General features: G+C 42.9%; 1 protein-coding gene across 1 annotated transcript; it reads right to left on the bottom strand.

Moving 5' to 3' along the window:
* Window positions 1-8,563: 8,563 nt before the first annotated feature.
* On the bottom strand, window positions 8,564-12,918 carry LOC126106166 (nascent polypeptide-associated complex subunit alpha, muscle-specific form-like). The gene is made up of 3 exons (XM_049912405.1): window positions 12,858-12,918; window positions 12,583-12,704; window positions 8,564-10,867 (listed from the first exon to the last, which is right to left on the bottom strand). Exons 1-3 carry the CDS (start codon window positions 12,916-12,918, stop codon window positions 8,564-8,566), a joined length of 2,487 nt encoding a protein of 828 aa, XP_049768362.1.
* Between the last annotated feature and the right edge of the window lie 7,551 nt (window positions 12,919-20,469).

Genomic DNA, 20,469 nt, shown 5'->3' with positions numbered 1-20,469 from the left:
ATCTGCCGCCACCGACGTTCTGCTTATGTCATCTGCTCCGACTCCCTGAGCGCCATCCAGAGCCTCAGTGATCCGTACCCGGTTCACCCTTTCGTACACCGGTTCCAATGCTCTCTTCAGCAGCTGGTGGACGTCAGTTCTCCGGTTAGCTTTATGCGGGTTCCTGGCCATGTCGGGATCCCTGGGAACGAAGCTGCAGATGCTGCGGCCATGGCTGTGGTCCTCCAGCCTCGGACAGCTTCTTGTTGTGTCCCTTCGTCCGATTTTAGCAGGGTCATTTGTCGGCGCATTTTATCGCTGTGGCATGCCGATTGGGCTGCACTTACAGACAACAAGCTTCGGGCCTTAAAACTTCTTCCCGTGGCTTGGACGTCCTCCTCACGCCCTTCTCGGTGGGAGGAGGTAGTGTTGGCCAGGTTAAGAATTGGACACTGCCGGTTCAGCCATCGCCATCTGCTGACGGCTGCGCCGTCGCCGTTCTGCCCATGTGTGCACTTGCTGACGGTTCGACACATTTTAATGTCCTGTCCAGATTTTAGCACACTGCGTCTAGATCTTAACCTGCCAAGTACTTTCGATGCCATTTTAGCGGATGATCCACGAGCAGCAGCTCGTGTTCTTCGTTTTATCAATTTGACAAACCTCTCTAAGGACATTTGATGATGCTGTTTTTTAATCCTATGCCTGTCAGTCTGTCTTTTATCCTGTTTTCCCTTTTAGTTGTTGTTGTCAACTTGTGCCTCGCGTTGCATTCTTAGAGTAGTCAGGGCGCTAATGACCATTGAAGTTGGGCACCCTAAAACCACAAAAAAAAAAAAAAAATTACTTTCTGTGGGGTATCTGTGAGAGAAATTCATGATTATTAAAAATTATTGGTGAAGTTTTCTGCAAAACACTAAGTGCTCTCATTGCCAAATACTGGATGAATATAATGTCGGTACATGAATGCAATTAGTGAAGGTGCATAAACAAGCTTACACACAGTTCCTAAATGTTAAACGTGACACAGTGTGTTAACTGTGTAACATAAGATTGTATGTTTTATTAAGCAGATAAGTACAAGATTATAAATTTTAAAATTTGATCAATAATTATGTGAAATGATGACAATAAACATTTATTTGTCCCTGCCAGTCTTCAGATAGCAAGCGTGCAACTGGAATAAAGTTCTGGCTTTCTGGAACTCGGTAATATTGATGGTTGTTTATAATTGAGTAGATTTGATGCTCAATTATACACTGATCCGTAGGTTTTCTAAAAGATAGAAACAGTTGATTCTGTTCTTTATCTGGTCATGTTGAAACACACTTAGTTTATCACTAGTTTGTTTTACTTGTGCAGATAAAGTATTTTTTATATTAACACGCAAATTCCTTTTTTGTCCATCAGGCCCTGCTGAGGAGGAAGGCACGCATCCCATCGCTCAGGTGAGTGAAAGTAGTGGATGCACGTATGAGACTGGCAGAGCAAGTGTGATTTTCACCAGTAGCATATAAAGTTTGGTTCTGTGGCATGTAATGAACCCCACACTGCTTCCTGTCCTCCTCCCAGGGTGAGGACGTAGTTCATCAGCTCAGGGCTTTGAACCATTAAAATACTTCCTCCTATTCTGAGCTACTCTGCACACTACCCTCTTGCTTAATCAAATAAATTCCTTTATTAATATCCTATTCATCTCCATTTCAGTCTCATTGTGTCTCCCATGGCAGTCTGTTTCCTGACATCACAAACTTTGCAACTTCTTTAGCACTGTTAACTGAAATGCTATCTCAAGTCTAAATTACCTGCTAAATGACTCAAAAAATATCTCAAAGACCACTCATATACTGGCTCTTAATTTAAAACAAGTAACTCTCTTTAATTATTAATGTCAAGTCATGTGTCATTGGTTAGTGTACAGAATCTTACTGACAGCTCAACTTCATCTTCGTTCTCCTGATGTAATGGCAGTTGTCTTGATGCTGACAGTTCTAGGGGGAAGGCACATTGCTGAACAAGAATGAGACAGCAAGGAATAAACCCATGGACTGGTTGTTTGTGTTGCCATCATCATTTGTGAAAGTGGCATGGCTGGTCCATGTAAAATTTGGGAATTCGTGTGGATGCTGATAACCACGCCATTGAGTGCCCCCTAATCAGGTATCATCATCATCATGATAGAATAAAACACTGAAATCATCATGAACTGTGAAGAACCATAAACTAATTATCGTTATCCCACCCTGCAGATATGCTGCATCAATCTCCACTAGATTTTGTGTGTTGTGGTTGGCAGGTGTTACTAGAGGAGGCCAAAATGCATGCGTTTTAACTCACGCAGGCTGGCGTGAGGTCTGGAACAGGACAAGGAAATTAGAATTTAGAAAAACGGACATAGCTGGTGAAATACTTAACTTTAATCCATTAATGATGAAAATCTGTCTTGATGGTACGTGATTCACAATATCAATAGTAACTGATATGGGCCCCTTGCTAGGTCGTAGCAAATGAGGTAGCTGAAGGCTATGCTAAACTATCGTCTCGGCAAATGAGAGCGTATTTTGTCAGTGAACCATCACTACAAAGATGGTTGTACAGCTGGGGCGAGTGCTAGGAAGTCTCACTAGACCTGCCGTGTGGTGGCGCTCGGTCTGCAGTCACTGATAGTGGCGGCATGCGGGTCCGACATATACTACCGGACCGCGGCCGATTTAAAGGCTACCACCTGGCAAGTGTGGTGTCTGGCGGTGACACCACATTATGCACAACAGAGAAGGGTATAAAAGTTTAAAGCCATCATTTGAGTTTAAAAAAAAAATAATCACTTTGTGGTGGTGACCATTGTTCATCGGTACTATAGATATTGTGAGATGTACACCTTTACCAAAGCGATGTGTTGCACCATAGTTGATACTCATTAAACATGACAATAAATATTCCTTAAAATCGACACTTAACACTTACTGTTGTCTAAAATGCTTACTGATTGCAGTTGGGAACTGAGATTTCCCTGTTTTTGAGCAAATATCAGAAACACAAATGACAGGTACTCGCAATCGCAAAAACGTTTCAAAGTACCTTTCTAGAATGATATCAGACTCATTCTCCTTCATACATTCATGGCCTGTCAAACTTCCTAAACTCTTCTGAAAATACTTTCCTGCTTGTGAAATAACTACCAAGTAAACTACTTTGAGAGGTATACTTGTCATAGTGTTTGTTATGTTTGACACGTGTTGATTAGTAATTCAATAAAACTACCTTAGTGTACTTAAGCACGTGCATCACAAATTGTGCAGTGTGATTTCAAAGTAACTGTTTAGTTACTTTTGTCGTTACGGATTTGCTTTCAGTAATATTAATATAGGTCTCTGGTACATTAAACAGAATCAAATGATCGTTCTTGTGATCTTTCAGATCTTGCATTGACTTACTTGCCAGCTCTCATGACCATGGCAAACAGTCCTTTATCCAGTAAGTGGTTTCTTTTTCATACATCTTGTTGTTTAGGACCAATATGTGGCACAAATCTTAAAGGTCAGGAACGTGTCACATAAAATAAAATGTTTAAGAAACCAAAAAAGAGGAGCCATAAGTTTATGTAAATGCAGTCAAGAATGTAACACAGGAATGGCCGCTGAGTTGCCACCTCTCCATCTCTTTCCTCCTCCTCTTTCCTCCTCCTCTTTCCTAATCATGACATTATTCCAATGGAATATTAGTGGCCTTGAATCCAAAAAGATGACTTGCGGCTGCTCTTGGAATCGCAGCCTCTGCTAGTTCTCTGCCTGCAGGAAACAAAATTGCATCCTCCAGACTGATTTGAGCTTTTGTATTTCTTCCCAGTCTGCTTTGACTCCCTCTCTCCAAAGATGGCATTCCATATCATATGAGGAGAGAGGGGAGTCATGCTGCTCATATGGAAGGACGTTCAAAGTCAACCCTTCTCCCTGACTACCCAGCTTGAAGCTATTCCTGTCTGCATTTTACTTCCTCTCCTGAACTTTTCCATATGTACTGTTTACATCCTTCAGTCATTCGGTGTCGTGGACACTCTTCATCCAGCTTACTGGCCAACTCCCTCACCCCTTTCTGCTGCTCGTTGACTGTAATGCACACCATTCCCTTTGGAAATCTCCCAGAACCTGACAGAGAGGTGCCCTCTAGGCTGAACTTCTCAGTCACCTTAACCTCATTTGCCTTATCGTGGGAGTACCCATCTTCCTTTTATACTACATGCACTCCTACCCATATCTGGAAATCTCCTGCACTGCCCAATTTGCCCATCATCTCATCACTGTCTCTAGTACGTACTCGAGCAACCATTTACCATTTGCTATCCATTTTATGACTCCTACCCCACATATATTCACACCCAAATGGCAACTTTCTAGGGATGACTCGAGATTTACTGTGTCCTGGCACCCTTTGAGTAACATAATTTCACCAGTTGTGATGGCCAGGTAGAATATCTTACAAATGCTATCATTACCACCACACAATATTCCATCCTCGCACTTCATCTTTACTGTGCCATGTCCCAGTGCCTTGATTGACTGAGCTGTGTTGTGACTCAACTCACATGCAGAGATGTGTTCTCCATGTTTTTAACCGTCATTCTATGATGGCAAACTGCATTCATTGTGAACAGTTGCATGCACAGTGTCGTTGCACCCTTCAGGATAGCAAAAATCTAGCTAGATTTCCTTAACTAATTCTTCTAACAGTTCCACTACCTCATCTGTTGTATGGGCCCTGCAGGACCAAGATCCATTGGGCTGCTATTCTGCGGAGATTTCAAGCTCCACCCACTATCATTCTGCCTTCCTCCACCAGAAACAAGTGGAGGAGGCTTGATAGTACCCTTATTTTGGCAGATTAGCGAGTGCTACAAGCTGCCTTTAGTATGAGGGGGCGAGAACTTGCTCTCACTTCCTATCGATCCTCCAACACAGTGCTGGACGATGTTTGCATTTGGATGTTGCTAAACCTTTCTTTTGTGGGCAAGCACTTGCTCTTTCTTATGTACAACTGCATCTGGGCAGAGGGCGCCGTTTGCCAGATGCCAGCATAAAGACACTGTCATTCCCATACCCGTACCCAAGCCCAGTAAGGAAAAATACCATCCTTCTAGTTACTGCCCCATTTCTCCCACAAGCTGTGTTTGCAAACTGATGAAACATGTAATTCATGCCTGGCTGGTATAGTGACTAGAGTGTGGCAATTCACTGACCACTGTACTGTACGGATTTTGAGCAGGCCGTCCTGCAGCTGACCATCTCATCACTTTGTCTACGTGTGTCGCGAATGGTTTTCTGTGGATATATCAGACACTGGCAGTGTTTTTAAATTTGCAGAAAGCCTAAAACACCTTCTGAAGGATGGGTGTTCCTGATCTCTCTACATGTGGCACTTCTGAGTCCACATGCCCCATGTCCTTCAGGTATTTTTAAAGTATTGATTTTTCAAGGAATGTTGGTACTGCCTTGTCAGACACCTTTACCAGGAAGTTGGTGTGCCTCAGGGTACTGTTTTGAGTGTGACCCTCTTTGCTATTGCCTTTAACCTTATTATGTCCTGTCTCCTGCAGGTCATCTCCAGCAGTCTACTGTTGCCCACCCCTACCCTGTTACCCTCCCACACCCTGTCCCAGCCTCCTCCTTACCCCCACATGATTGCCTGTCTCATCATGTGCAACTGCACGCAGCCTGGCTTCAGCTGCCAGAGAGTCTGATCACGTGTGTGAGAGTTGCATTTGCATGAGTATGTGAGTGTATGTTATCTATATATAACAGAGGCCTTGTTCACTGAGAGCTCACTTTCTTGCAGTTTTTTCTTTTTCTTTTTTTTTTTTTTTTTTTTTTGTCGTGCCTGTGTGCCTTCCATGGTATTGTTAAATTTATTTCTGAAGAATTGTGATGGCTCGAGGCATTGCGGTGCTGAGGTAGGGGTCAGTGTACACTCATCAGCAAACAAACAATTGTGCCTTATTAGACAAAAGCCAGGAAAGATCAGACCATTTGGCAATAGTGCCGTAAAAACCAGACCAGGGATTGATCTCGGGGAGATGAGTGTCATTGGTGTGGTAAATGTGAGGTGTCTGATACTAACTCAGTATTCATGTATGCCCCATATGCTAGTGATCGCTTACTTAACTGCATAGGTTATGGACCTGACTCTCAGAAGGTTCAAATCACTGACATAAGCACACTCTTAGCCTTAGTATATTTATTGGCATTCAGATTCTAAGTGCTCACTGTCTACCATTCAATCAAATAAGAATGGAAGACCAGTTTTACCAACAAGTTTTTTGTATTCCACTGCCACTCATATTCTTCATTTTGCAGCTTGAAAATATATCTCTGCATGTTTTGGAATGAAGGTTAAGGCCTCAAAATTACCTGCTCTTCCCAAATCCTTTCTCCATGGTGAAATGATAGAAGCAATGCACGGTAACCTGAAGGTGCAGAGTTCAAAGCTACACATTTCCATTTTTTAATTGTTTTTGCAAATTCACTAGAAAGAGAGACAGATTTTTTGGACATTTATGCAAATAATGAAATTGAGTGTCTGAGTAATGAAATAGCTGCTCTTGTTGCGTATGGGCTTCACTCTGTTTCAGATACATTTATTAAACTACCTGTAGCTAAAGTCATGAAAGTTATAATGTTTTATGATAGAGAAAATAACCAACAACAAAAGCAACATTTGAAGAGCTCTTCTTAAAAGACAGAATGAAACATGATACCTTTAACAGTTCATGATAAGAAATGTTACACACTACTACAACCACACTTAATACTTACCATCCTTAAATGTTTAAAGCAGTGGTTAAAATTTCCCAGAGTACTTTGACAAAGTGTGAACAAATAATGATGTACTTGTGCACCTACATACAGCCATTAAAGCTCTAATGAATGGGCAGGCAGCATTATCAAATTAGTTATCAACATTACTGGGTCAGCTACTTGTCAGAGAATATTAACTATAATCTATTAGATCTATTATGAACTACCAGAAAGAAGAATGCCAACAATTAAAAGCTTCCAGATGCATTTGAACTTGGATGCTGGCATCTTAAGTACTCACTTATGTGCCTTTACTGATGTAGATGTAGAATGGGTGCCAAGTTTGATATAGCTATTTGAACACAAACCAGACCTCATGGCAAAGAATAGAAACAGTAAAACTAATGATTCACAGTATCATCCAGTTGCAGGCCTAGGTAAGCCAAGTGTTGCAACAAAACATTTGATCATATTCCATCAGATCTCATCTGTCACATGTGCCAAACTATAACTTCACTTTCCATTACAGTGCTTGTGTATAGTCCAGCACAATATCAACATTGTGAAGTGTACTTCCACAAACATTTCTACAGCAAAAAGAGATCAAATTTCTTCACGGGGTTTACAATACTATTCAGGATTTCATCACACAATGTTTGTCTTGTTTGGGAGTCCTAGTGTACTGCATATCGTGCTCGAAAAAGGGAACAGGGAGAAGGGGAAGATAAGGAAGATGATGGCGAGGTGAGTTGCAGTCTTGTGTTAGACCATCATAGCAACAATAGTTGCGGGCACAGATCAGTGGAAGATGTCATGGAAGGCCTTAGAACATCACTGAGACCCTAATTACAAGTAACAGACATAAGAAATAAATGAATACACCTTTGGTTGTCGTTACCCATGCCCTGGCTCCACTCAAACCATTAATGTTTGCTTGACTGTGATATTCCTGTGGTGCTGCTTGTGAGTGGATGACTGTAACTGAGGTATTGTCAGAGGTGTTAGTCATCAGAAATGGCATATTAGTCCAATGCTGATTTCTCTCTTGTCATGCTGATAAATGGCAAAAATGTTTAAGGAAATTTTGTTCAAATATGTGGCCTGTCCTCAGTGTAAGCTGTGCAAGGTTAAGCAAATGTCTGCAGTATGCAGATGATTTGGCTTTCCATCCATGCTTGTCACATATCTGGCAGAGTCGTGAATTTCTATGTATCCTGTGTTGACATGACAAATATTAAGGGGTAGTAACGTGCATTTTTAAAGCTATACAAATTCACCCCAAGTGTGACTATGGGAATGGAAGTTGCCTGAGTATTGGGAACTTTAGATAAAATATCAACCTGTGTGATTGATGAATCTTTGGAATGTCAGAAGTCTACCCCTACTATAAACAGAATTTTAAAGAATTTTGTTGAAGGAGGCACTATCAGCAGAATGCCTGGCTCAAGATACTGAGCCCACAGCAGTATAACACATAGCTTGCCTGTAAGAGCCAACTAATCCCTCCCCTAGATACGAAGCAGTTGTAGTGAGTGACCAACTTCCCAGTTCCAATGATGCAGTTAACTGAGGGCCAAGGAAAGCTGTACTCCACGCACAATGATCCACTATAAAACAGGAACTCAGCGAGGAAATGTTACACTGGCTGGCAGCCAGAGCTCCATCTGAATGCAATGTGGAAAAATGTACTTTTCACAGATAAGTTGTCTTACCAAGACCAAACAGTAGTTTAGCAGCCGCGAGGGTCCAGACACAATGGGGAATAAGTGGTGACAACAGGTAGTACTAGCCGATTGTCAGTTTCCTGGGGGCGTTGGTTTCCCCGCTGGCGGCGTTGGTTTCCCCGCTGGGGGCGTTGGTTTCCCCGCTGGGGGCGTTGGTTTCCCCGCTGGGGGCGTTGGTTTCCCCGCTGGGGGCGTTGGTTTCCCCGCTGGGGGCGTTGGTTTCCCCGCTGGGGGCGTTGGTTTCGTTTCCCCGCTGGGGGCGTTGGTTTCGTTTCCCCGCTGGGGGCGTTGGTTTCGTTTCCCCGCTGGGGGCGTTGGTTTCGTTTCCCCGCTGGGGGCGTTGGTTTCGTTTCCCCGCTGGGGGCGTTGGTTTCGTTTCCCCGCTGGGGGCGTTGGTTTCGTTTCCCCGCTGGGGGCGTTGGTTTCGTTTCCCCGCTGGGGGCGTTGGTTTCGTTTCCCCGCTGGGGGCGTTGGTTTCGTTTCCCCGCTGGGGGCGTTGGTTTCGTTTCCCCGCTGGGGGCGTTGGTTTCGTTTCCCCGCTGGGGGCGTTGGTTTCGTTTCCCCGCTGGGGGCGTTGGTTTCGTTTCCCCGCTGGGGGCGTTGGTTTCGTTTCCCCGCTGGGGGCGTTGGTTTCGTTTCCCCGCTGGGGGCGTTGGTTTCGTTTCCCCGCTGGGGGCGTTGGTTTCGTTTCCCCGCTGGGGGCGTTGGTTTCGTTTCCCCGCTGGGGGCGTTGGTTTCGTTTCCCCGCTGGGGGCGTTGGTTTCGTTTCCCCGCTGGGGGCGTTGGTTTCGTTTCCCCGCTGGGGGCGTTGGTTTCGTTTCCCCGCTGGGGGCGTTGGTTTCGTTTCCCCGCTGGGGGCGTTGGTTTCGTTTCCCCGCTGGGGGCGTTGGTTTCGTTTCCCCGCTGGGGGCGTTGGTTTCGTTTCCCCGCTGGGGGCGTTGGTTTCGTTTCCCCGCTGGGGGCGTTGGTTTCGTTTCCCCGCTGGGGGCGTTGGTTTCGTTTCCCCGCTGGGGGCGTTGGTTTCGTTTCCCCGCTGGGGGCGTTGGTTTCGTTTCCCCGCTGGGGGCGTTGGTTTCGTTTCCCCGCTGGGGGCGTTGGTTTCGTTTCCCCGCTGGGGGCGTTGGTTTCGTTTCCCCGCTGGGGGCGTTGGTTTCGTTTCCCCGCTGGGGGCGTTGGTTTCGTTTCCCCGCTGGGGGCGTTGGTTTCGTTTCCCCGCTGGGGGCGTTGGTTTCGTTTCCCCGCTGGGGGCGTTGGTTTCGTTTCCCCGCTGGGGGCGTTGGTTTCGTTTCCCCGCTGGGGGCGTTGGTTTCGTTTCCCCGCTGGGGGCGTTGGTTTCGTTTCCCCGCTGGGGGCGTTGGTTTCGTTTCCCCGCTGGGGGCGTTGGTTTCGTTTCCCCGCTGGGGGCGTTGGTTTCGTTTCCCCGCTGGGGGCGTTGGTTTCGTTTCCCCGCTGGGGGCGTTGGTTTCGTTTCCCCGCTGGGGGCGTTGGTTTCGTTTCCCCGCTGGGGGCGTTGGTTTCGTTTCCCCGCTGGGGGCGTTGGTTTCGTTTCCCCGCTGGGGGCGTTGGTTTCGTTTCCCCGCTGGGGGCGTTGGTTTCGTTTCCCCGCTGGGGGCGTTGGTTTCGTTTCCCCGCTGGGGGCGTTGGTTTCGTTTCCCCGCTGGGGGCGTTGGTTTCGTTTCCCCGCTGGGGGCGTTGGTTTCGTTTCCCCGCTGGGGGCGTTGGTTTCGTTTCCCCGCTGGGGGCGTTGGTTTCGTTTCCCCGCTGGGGGCGTTGGTTTCGTTTCCCCGCTGGGGGCGTTGGTTTCGTTTCCCCGCTGGGGGCGTTGGTTTCGTTTCCCCGCTGGGGGCGTTGGTTTCGTTTCCCCGCTGGGGGCGTTGGTTTCGTTTCCCCGCTGGGGGCGTTGGTTTCGTTTCCCCGCTGGGGGCGTTGGTTTCGTTTCCCCGCTGGGGGCGTCGGTTTCGTTTCCCCGCTGGGGGCGTCGGTTTCGTTTCCCCGCTGGGGGCGTCGGTTTCGTTTCCCCGCTGGGGGCGTCGGTTTCGTTTCCCCGCTGGGGGCGTCGGTTTCGTTTCCCCGCTGGGGGCGTCGGTTTCGTTTCCCCGCTGGGGGCGTCGGTTTCGTTTCCCCGCTGGGGGCGTCGGTTTCGTTTCCCCGCTGGGGGCGTCGGTTTCGTTTCCCCGCTGGGGGCGTCGGTTTCGTTTCCCCGCTGGGGGCGTCGGTTTCGTTTCCCCGCTGGGGGCGTCGGTTTCGTTTCCCCGCTGGGGGCGTCGGTTTCGTTTCCCCGCTGGGGGCGTCGGTTTCGTTTCCCCGCTGGGGGCGTCGGTTTCGTTTCCCCGCTGGGGGCGTCGGTTTCGTTTCCCCGCTGGGGGCGTCGGATTTCTGTGAGAGGAGCAGGAATGCTTCCTCAGTAGCAGGCCGTATGCCCACATTTTGAAGAAAGTGGTGCTGCATTTAGTGTGAATGCTGTATTGTGGAGGGGAATTCATGCTACAGGAGGAATATTCACTTGTGTATAGGTCTGCTCATTCAGCTGCAGCTGTCCAACATAGACATTAATGTAATGGACTGGCTGTGAGAGACTGCTCACTTGAACACAATGGAAATTATGTGTGTGTAAGTAGCACGAACACACAGAGAACTGGTTGTGAAACACACCATTTATAGCTGATGCTCTTTTGGACTGCTTTTTTTGAAGCCTCGGTGGGGTTGCCTCTTCTGACAAATGGGTCCAATGCCTCACAAATTCAGTGCCAGGGTGCATGACTGAAGTCAGAAATAATGGGGCATTCTGGATAAAATGTTATGGACTGAGAACATTTTACTTTCTTTCCTTGTTCTGCTGTGCAGTGTTCTGTCAGTGAGAGCCAGCACAAAATCTCTTGGTGACAGAAAAATATCAAAGATGAGAGAAGGAAATTTGAGCTAGTTCTAGTTGGCATTATCCTTGTACCTGAAATAAATTTGTTTTAATTTAATATTTTGAGTATTACATTCTCTTTACTTGCTCTCTGCCTACATACATGAAATGAATAAATCAAGAGTGCCCCCTTTTTAGGGCTATTTTTTGTTATGTCAAATTCATCTCTCTCCCACTCTATTGCCACCCATGAGACTCGGCCAAAAATGTGCAAAATATATCTTCTCTCTCTCTCTCTCTCTCTCTCTCTCTCTCTCTCTCTCTCTCTCTTCTCTCTCTCCTCTCTCACACACTCACACACACACACACACACACACACACACACACACAGGCAAATTACAAATTGGAAAGTCTCTCATGACCAAATAAGAAAACAGGGCAGTAGGATAATTTGTAGTTTCTAAATGGTGTTTATATATAGAAATTGGTCTGTATGCTGCATTTATTTGATGGAGTACATGTGTTTCCTCATGCTGTATGTAGAATAAGAAACAATATGACATTTAATTTCTGTTGGACAAAACGTGTTTATTTCTTGTCTGAATCCTGGGCTATAGCAATGAACTTTGTCCAGAGATTGTTCTTCCTTCATGTAATGGAGGAAAAATGCAACTGTGGACACTGCATCATGTAATTTCCCCATGCATCCTCCACAGCCTGACTAAACACAGCTTTGTTAGAGGCCATCTGATCTCGACTGTCGGTCATTTGTCCCAATCAGTGCTACCTAACAATAGCAAGACCGTGCACTCAATTTGCTTACTAAATCACAATCTGTCTTACATCACTGCACCCTTCAGTAAGAGTGATAGATTTGGTGAGTGGGAAGTAACTATACTGCCACAGACACTTCATACTTGCAGAACTGCAGTGCGAAAGGAGGGAGGTAGGGTGGGTGGAAGGGAGGTAGGAGGGAAGTCAGTATGGAACTGATGTAGCAGAAAATCAGTTTGTAAAGTAAGCACCACTTGGTATTAGGCTCATACTCACCCAGCTTATGGACTGCAGTTGTTCTTGTTGTTGTTATTGTTATTGTCAGTCCAAATGGGGTTTGATGCAGTTCTCCACTCTGGTCTACCTTGTGCAAGCATCCTTGGCTCTCGGTAACCATTATTAAATTCATTATCATGTGATTAAATCTAGTAGGAGGCATACAGTAATGATTGTAACACAGTACCACATGGAATGACTTCAGTGCAGTCACCACCACCAATTTCTGTGCAAGTGACTGGTCAGAGAATTCTGTACTGCCTTCACAGAGTGAATAAAAGTACTTGTTTCTCATGAGGTACTGCAGTGCTGGAAGTTAAGCCACATCCTGTTAGCAACTGACACAAGCTGAGTGGACCAAAATACATTTAGTTCACTTTCAGAGGACTAATTCCAGACCACTGCTGTAGCCCCTCAATGAGCTATGGACATTTGTGGACGTGTTTAGTCAGATGTTTTTACCTATTTTTCCACTTTTTGTTTCCATTTTAATTTCTTGTATTTCCTTTGTTTTGACTGCCATTGGGACCCTAGTTGTTGGGCTGCCCCAGTCCAATTACGCTCCTGCTCAAGTCACTACTCGACAAAAAATTCTTATTTGCAGTTTCCTCTTTATTGGATGTGTTCACATTAGTCACATTGTGTTGCTGCTGTCATAATATCAGCTTCCATCCCTGTTAGCCATGACCACGGAGATATGCACGACCAAAATACAAAGTTGCTTCAAAATTGTCCACAGCAATTGCTCCAACAGCTTCCCAATTAAATGCTCGAATATACCAAAATGGGATAATGATGCATTGCCTGTAGTTCTGTCAAACTGTGCTCTTACATATTACTTTAAAGACTTCAGTTTTGAAATTTCCTTTCCCCTCCAAGTGATGTAGGACTTGCCTTATGCATGTCAAGGAATTCAAATTTACATTTCAGTTGGATTTTGTGTAAATGTTACATTAGTTTCTTGTAAAAGTTGTAACAGCAGTCCCTGAAAGGAATACCTGATGTTAGGTCATCAGTACTGAGTACCACACTTGTTGATGATAGTTTTGTTGGTTAAGCTGTGTATCCAAATTGGCATATAGTTCCTTTAGTTGCTGGATATAAAATTTTCCAATTGTTTAAACTCCCACACCTTTATGCTGGTTCTTCATGCAGTCATTGTTGCTCTCTGCAGTGTTACTATGAATATGTGCTAGGCTGTTACAGTATTTGTGATTTATGATGCCATATATCATTGCTACCAATGTCACATAGTACACTTCAAGACACCTACACTATCTTCTTTGTAAATTAGATATACTTTTCTGCATATCACCTTAACACTGTCCACAGTATGAAGTGGCTTCCGCCTAGTCATTCACTATGAAACACACAAGTCTCACTTGTTCTGTGTGTACAGGTACTAATCAGTGAGGCTGATACACTGATGCCAGTTGCCACTGATGCATTTTTACAGGAGAATGCCATCAATAGCGATTTGGATGCCTACAGTGCTATATTTCAATCACATTGCAGTCTGCTGTAGCAGTGTGAACAACAAGAGCTATTGAGTGTAGTTTGGGGGCTAACTGAGCATGTGCTAATCAACACAATATACATAATTCACATAGAAAATAACTATCCAAACCCTAACCAACAATGTACCTTAAACAAACTGCTTGCATCTGTAAGAAGCTCCCTAACAGGGTAGTGTGACTCAATTGAAATGAAAACTTATGTGCTGGCCATGCATGTTAAGTATCTGTGGGCTTACCCTCAACACATTAAACCTCCTTACCTCTGGAGCAGCTATTGGCATGTTGGAATCCAAAATATGAACTTTGATGAAGAATTACTCTAACAGAACAACACTCTGGAACAGGTTAGTACACCCCTAAATAGACAAAGCTCATAAAATCATAATGTATTGTTGAGACCAGTGTCCTCCAGTTTTGTAGGTATGCAGTCATTACAGTACTTGCAGATAGTTTAAATTGTTTCGATCAGGATTCCCGGTAATCATGTGACCTTTATGGCTTCCTATCAACATCACACTACTAATACAAAAGAAAGTGAGTCACATAGTTGTAAGCTGCCACAACTCTGCTACACTACATGGCATGTCATTTGCGACATGTGCCACTTGAAATGTTGTGGCTCAACACTTTGGGATCCGCTGGTTCTCAGTAACTTGAAATCCAATGGAGACACTATCAGAATTGTACATGACATAATTTCTCTATCTCCTGACTGTGACAGTCTGTAATTTTATAATGGTCTGTTATTCCTTCCCCCTTCCATGAGGGGTGTTCATTCCAGCAAACTATGCTGTACCTTTATTTCGGTCACTGGCAGTGTCCCTACACCAGCCTCCAAACACCAGTGTTGACTTGCTTTTTGTGGGCACCTTTGTCCTTCTCTGTGACAGTGGCTGTATATGGCAGCTGTAATGAACTCAGACAATTAAAATTAAAATATTTTGTGGTTCTTCACTTGGATCATTATGCAGTTTTCATCAATCTCACTTTTATAAAATTTCACATGTATGTACTTGCCACAGCACCTGATTCCTAATCTCCATCACTATTTTAGTTTAGCAACTTCTTGACATTAAAATGAGCATGTGCAGTGAGAAGACAACCACTGCCACATATCAAGATGTTTGATTTACACTCAAATTCTGTTGATGTAAAGTTATTCAGCTTCTTAATATTTTTGCAGATGCCGCAGAAGTTGAGGATGGAGGAGCTGTTGGCAGGTGAGATATTTGCTTTCTTCAGTAGCTTAATTACACATTAAAGTTATGACTTTAATATTTTATTATGTGGTACTTTATTTTTCATCTTTTTCTTTGAAATTAATATTCCATTGGTGGTGTGCTAAACAATTTTTGTGAAACAGTTTTTCAAAATTCTATACTGTAACATAACACTGGATGTTAATTATGTCATACATAATTCATACTGAAAATTGGCGGTGTTATTGTAACTATGTAAGATTGGTTACAAATGTGCAGTTGCATTGAAAATGTGTACTGTGGTAGATTGTGAGGGAAATGTGGTCAAAGAGAAAAAAGACAAATTTTTAAGTACCAAATTGACATTTAGAAATTTGTCATTGTAATGTTAAGCAAACATTACAAATAGGCATACTACGATAAGTAGTAATGAATTTTGCCACCTGACTGATGTGTGAAATAGCCTGACCCATCTGGGTGCCACAGTTACTATCAATCCCTCACCTGCCAAGAGTGTTATTGACTACCCGGTGACAACATGCTACTGAGTACAAGGTGGCTGACTTGTTGGTGGCTTCACAACTTGTGTACTGCATTCTCGAGACCCATCTCATACTCCTCTCACCCCCTCTACTCCAATACCAGCTTCCCTAATTTGAAAATTTTGGAGTTCCCCTTAACTTACGTTTCACAATCCTTCCCTCAGTACTAGCCACCCCTACACTGCCCTTTCCCATGCCTAGCTCTGTACCTGTACCTGTACCTGTACCTGTACCTCTACCTCCTATGTTACACCCTCTGCCATCCCATCCCCTCTATGACATTTGCATTAAATCTGTCCACCACAACTCCTCACGCAGTTGGCCTGCAGGTTTATGACAATTTATCTGGTTGGCAGAGGGACAGAACGCAACAAATGTTATTCCAGGCTTAGCCTTTTACTGCTTATTTCCAGATTAACCCTTTCATGGCCAATCGAACATCTTAGGCTGATGCATAACACTGTAGTGTTTCCTACAAGTTAAAAAACTCAGACTATACCTACTGGAGACTTAAATCATCATAAATAATATACTTTGTTTCGCTGTTCACTTCAGTCTGTTGGGATAACTTTCTGGATCCACAACTGTAGAAATCATGTGATTTTGTAGCAAAGAGCCATGTTCAAAGTGTATTTTCACCCCAAAGGAAGTATGTCAAGATCATTGAACAGAGAGCAGAGAAGATGAAATCTGAGGTTGCAAGATCAGATGAAAAGGGTGGGTGCAAAATGACTTCTCAATCCAGTTGTTCTATAGTGTTTGTTGCCAGTCTAGCAGAATGCTGGTGACTGTTACTGTGGAATAGCACCACTTCACACAGTCTTCCTGGATGTTTTTCTGGGACTATATCTGCAAGATGTCTGTTGTTGACAATAAATACCAACAGGAAAGTTACACCTCATGCAAGCAACTCGTAGTACACCACATGGTCACCTACATCTACATCTACATGATTACTCTGCAATTCACATTTAAGTGCTTGACAGAGGGTTCATCCAACCACAATCGTACTATCTCTCTACCATTCCACTCCCGAACAGCGCATGGCAAAAATGAACACCTAAACCTTTCTGTTGGAGCTCTGATTTCTCTTATTTTATTTTGATGATTATTCCTACCTATGTAGATTGGTCTCAACAAAATATTTTCGCATTCAGAAGAGAAAGTTGGTGATTGAAAATTCGTAAATAGATCTCGCCGCAATGAAAAAGTCTTTGTTTTAATGACTTCCATCCCAACTCACATATCATATGTGCTACGCTCTCTCCCCTATTACATGATAATACAAAATGAGCTGCCCTTTTTTGCACCCTTTCGATGTCCTCTGTCAATCCAACCTGATAAGGCTTCCACATCCCGCAGCAATATTCTAACACCGGACCTCTGCACAATATCCATAACATTATCTTGTGTGGATGCTCGAAAGTCTATGTGGCACTGATGCTTTGTTTGGACTAAAGCATTCCTTTCCGTTCTTTGTCTTACATTAGCATAAAAACAAAATTTCTAGTCATCAGTAACAATACAGGTTAGAAATGGTCAGTGGTATTCACCCTCTAATGAAGAACAAGCAAGAGGTTAATGTACATACGGCCAACCACTGATTTATATGGTTTGGCATGTGGTACCCGTATGTTTTATTGTTGAACCTTCTCCATTGTATTCAAATGCTGCACAGTGACGGAATGGTCATACTTCATCACATTTTCTGGTTCTTGAGTGCAATGATGTGCATCATCGTGGATTAATGCATTCAGATGATCTTCATCAAATGCTGAAGGTCTTTCTGAAAATGGAGGGTCAATAATGTCAAAACAATCATCCTTTAAATTAGAAAATCTTTCCTTGCCATGCTCTGTCCCATGGCATTATCCCCATACATGGTGAAAACGTTACCATTGAAACCATATATTCATAAACACCACTGTTCTCATTTTGCCCACTTAGCCATTTTAAATTAAAATGTAGCAGTGCTTTGTGTCAACAAAATATTCATAGAATGACAATTTACCTAAAAGAATGTGTCCACATTAAGTGATAACAAGGTAATGTACTTCGTAAAAATGGTGGAAAAGACAACTGTATCCTTTGATCCCTAGGCATATGAACTTCTCTTAGATCACATGTAATGCCCCCAACAACACAAAACACAATGATGGGAAAGGCTGACTTAAAGCATACATTGTGTGCTCACTGTTACATTATTGGTATCGGCTGCATAAATAACAATAACACAGTGCACACTGTTCACTTAAGACGTCTCTCTGTTTTTGCTCCCAACATTTAGTGTTCTAATAATGTACCAACATCATAATGCATTGATGATGGGTGGTTTAAATAAAAAATATGTACAAATGAAATGAGCTTCATGACAAGGCTGAAGATATATCGGTACATAGGACACTGCATAGAACTATATGGAACATTGTAGATGTAACTCTAGATGTGCTCCAAGGAAGTGTGTGGGGCCCTTGATATTGATGTTTTATATTAATGACATCACAGACATTCTTCTTCTTTTTGTTTTTCTGTTTGGGGTATCTAATGACCACATCCTAATTTCAATGCTTCCTCCTTTGTTCTTCTTCCAGGTTTCCTTCGTCTTCACTATCTATCCTTTTTTCTTCCTCAGACGATTCTGACCCTGTCTTCCTCTTCTTCTTCCTGCCTTGGAATGCTTCCATTTGCAACACTTTCTTCTTGAAATCCTATCATTCTGCTGGGTCTTTTTCTTGTATTTCTTTCCAAATCTTTCCTAACTACTTGAATCTGTCCTGTTGTTGACATCTTGTCCCAAAGATGCTCAACAATCTGTTTGGTTAACCTGTTGCTGTTCACTCTGTATACATGTCCAGCTCTTCTGCAGCATTTCAATTGTTTTTCCTATGCTGCAATATACTTCATTACTTCTTAATATTCATACTCATGGATTTCCTAGCAGTCTGAGTATTTTTCAAATGATTCTTAATTCTAGGACTTGAAGTTTGTATAATTCATAATTCAACATTAAACATTCACTTGCATAGAGACATTCTGGTTTTACTACTGTGCTGTAGTGCTGTATTTTCAAATTTTTAGACACACACATCTTGTTGTAAATGTTCATGTTTATATCATATGCTTTCTCCATTTTACATACTATTTTGTCTACAGCAAATATTTTTGAAACCATTGCCTTGAATCTTTTCTCCCAAATATTTAAATTTATAAACCCTCTTTATCTGTTCATTATCTGTTACTAGGATTTCTGGGTCATTATTTTATGTTTGTCCTAAAAATAAATTTTCTACAGAAACTTTTAAAGCTGCTTTGTTAGGTATTCCTTCTAAGAGGTTGATTTGTATTTCTGAATTTGTTATATTTTTATAAAGAATGGCATAATCATTTGCAAATACTAGACACTGAATTTCAGTATCTCTTTTTCCTGAAGTATCCAGTCTCATTGTGACAGCTTATGTTCTTTGCCTTTTGTTTCAATTATCTTACTATTTCCTCTAAGATGCAGTTGAGGTGGTGTGGAAACATGTTGTCACCCTGCATTTCACCTGTTATTTTGAGTGCCTTAGGTGTTTCACACCAAAACTTTACTTATGCTTCAGTGTGTGGGTGTTTCACGAATAAGGTTTGCTAGCTTAGTGTAATGCCAAGTTCTCGAGTCACTTTACCCACTGTCTACCTGTCAATCAAACGCTTTTCTAAAACCTGTAAATGTTAAAACTATGTCTTAAAATTCGTATGGACTTAAAGTTGCAATTCTGTTCTGCACCAGATTCGATCTTTCTAAATCCACTCTGATATTCTCCCAAATGGCTGTCAAGTGTTACTCCTACCTTGTTTAGTGATATTGTTAAAAATATAATACAGCCCACTGGCAACAGATATATACCTGTGCAATTATTTAGATAATGCCTATGACTTTCTTTGTGCACAGGATGGATAGGAGCTACTTTCCAGTTTCCCATATTTCTTCAGACATAATCTAAAGGTTAGTTGTCATTTCTGCTTGTCACCAGTTATGGTTGAGATGATTTTATTTCTTCTCCACTGGCTTTGTTGTTTTTCAGGGTTTGTTTGTTTGTTTGTTTGTTTGCTGTAGGTGGTAGATCTGCTTCCATGTTTTCATCAAATATCTGGAAATTCTAGCTAACAATTCAGTTATCTACAGTTCAAGAGTTGATCAAAGTACTTTCTTAGTAATTTACATGTGTGGTTATTGCTTGGACCTATTTTACCATTTTCATCTGTGATGTACATTATTGGTATTGTAGTAGTAGTAGTTGTTGTTGATGATGATGATGATGATGATGATGATGATGATGATGATGATGATGATGATTTTTAACAGTCATAGAAAACACACACACACCTTAAAAGACCACTTTCATTCATTCAGTATAAAAGAGAGAATTGTTATAATTCCAACATTCCTCTTTTGTGTCTCACTGCATGTATAATTTATTGAAATAACTGCCCTTTGGAAGCCTATGCATCAGCAGGACAGTGTGGTGACCCACGGAGTACCTATTTCCACAGCCAAGCACATAGTTTCTCACTGAAAGCTGCTGTTAAAACTCTCCAGTGCTGAAGGTGCATATTGTTCCATGTCGAAAATTCACCATATAAAAAATGAAAATAAATCTAATGAACAATATGACAGGTTGTTTTATGTTATTATTTTCATACTGTATTAATGACATTTTTTAAAATGTCATTCATTAAGAAGGCATCACTCCTTTGAAGTGGTATGTACAAGCATATTCCATGAAAGTTGTGTGCTAATTGACACTGTCTAAAAGTTTCCTTTTTACACAGACCA

This window comes from Schistocerca cancellata, chromosome 10 (genome assembly GCF_023864275.1).
Source record: "Schistocerca cancellata isolate TAMUIC-IGC-003103 chromosome 10, iqSchCanc2.1, whole genome shotgun sequence".
Classification (NCBI taxonomy): Eukaryota; Metazoa; Arthropoda; class Insecta; order Orthoptera; family Acrididae; genus Schistocerca; species Schistocerca cancellata.
The sequence above is the reverse complement of the archived record's forward strand: the minus strand, read 5'-3'. Positions and strand labels throughout refer to the sequence as shown.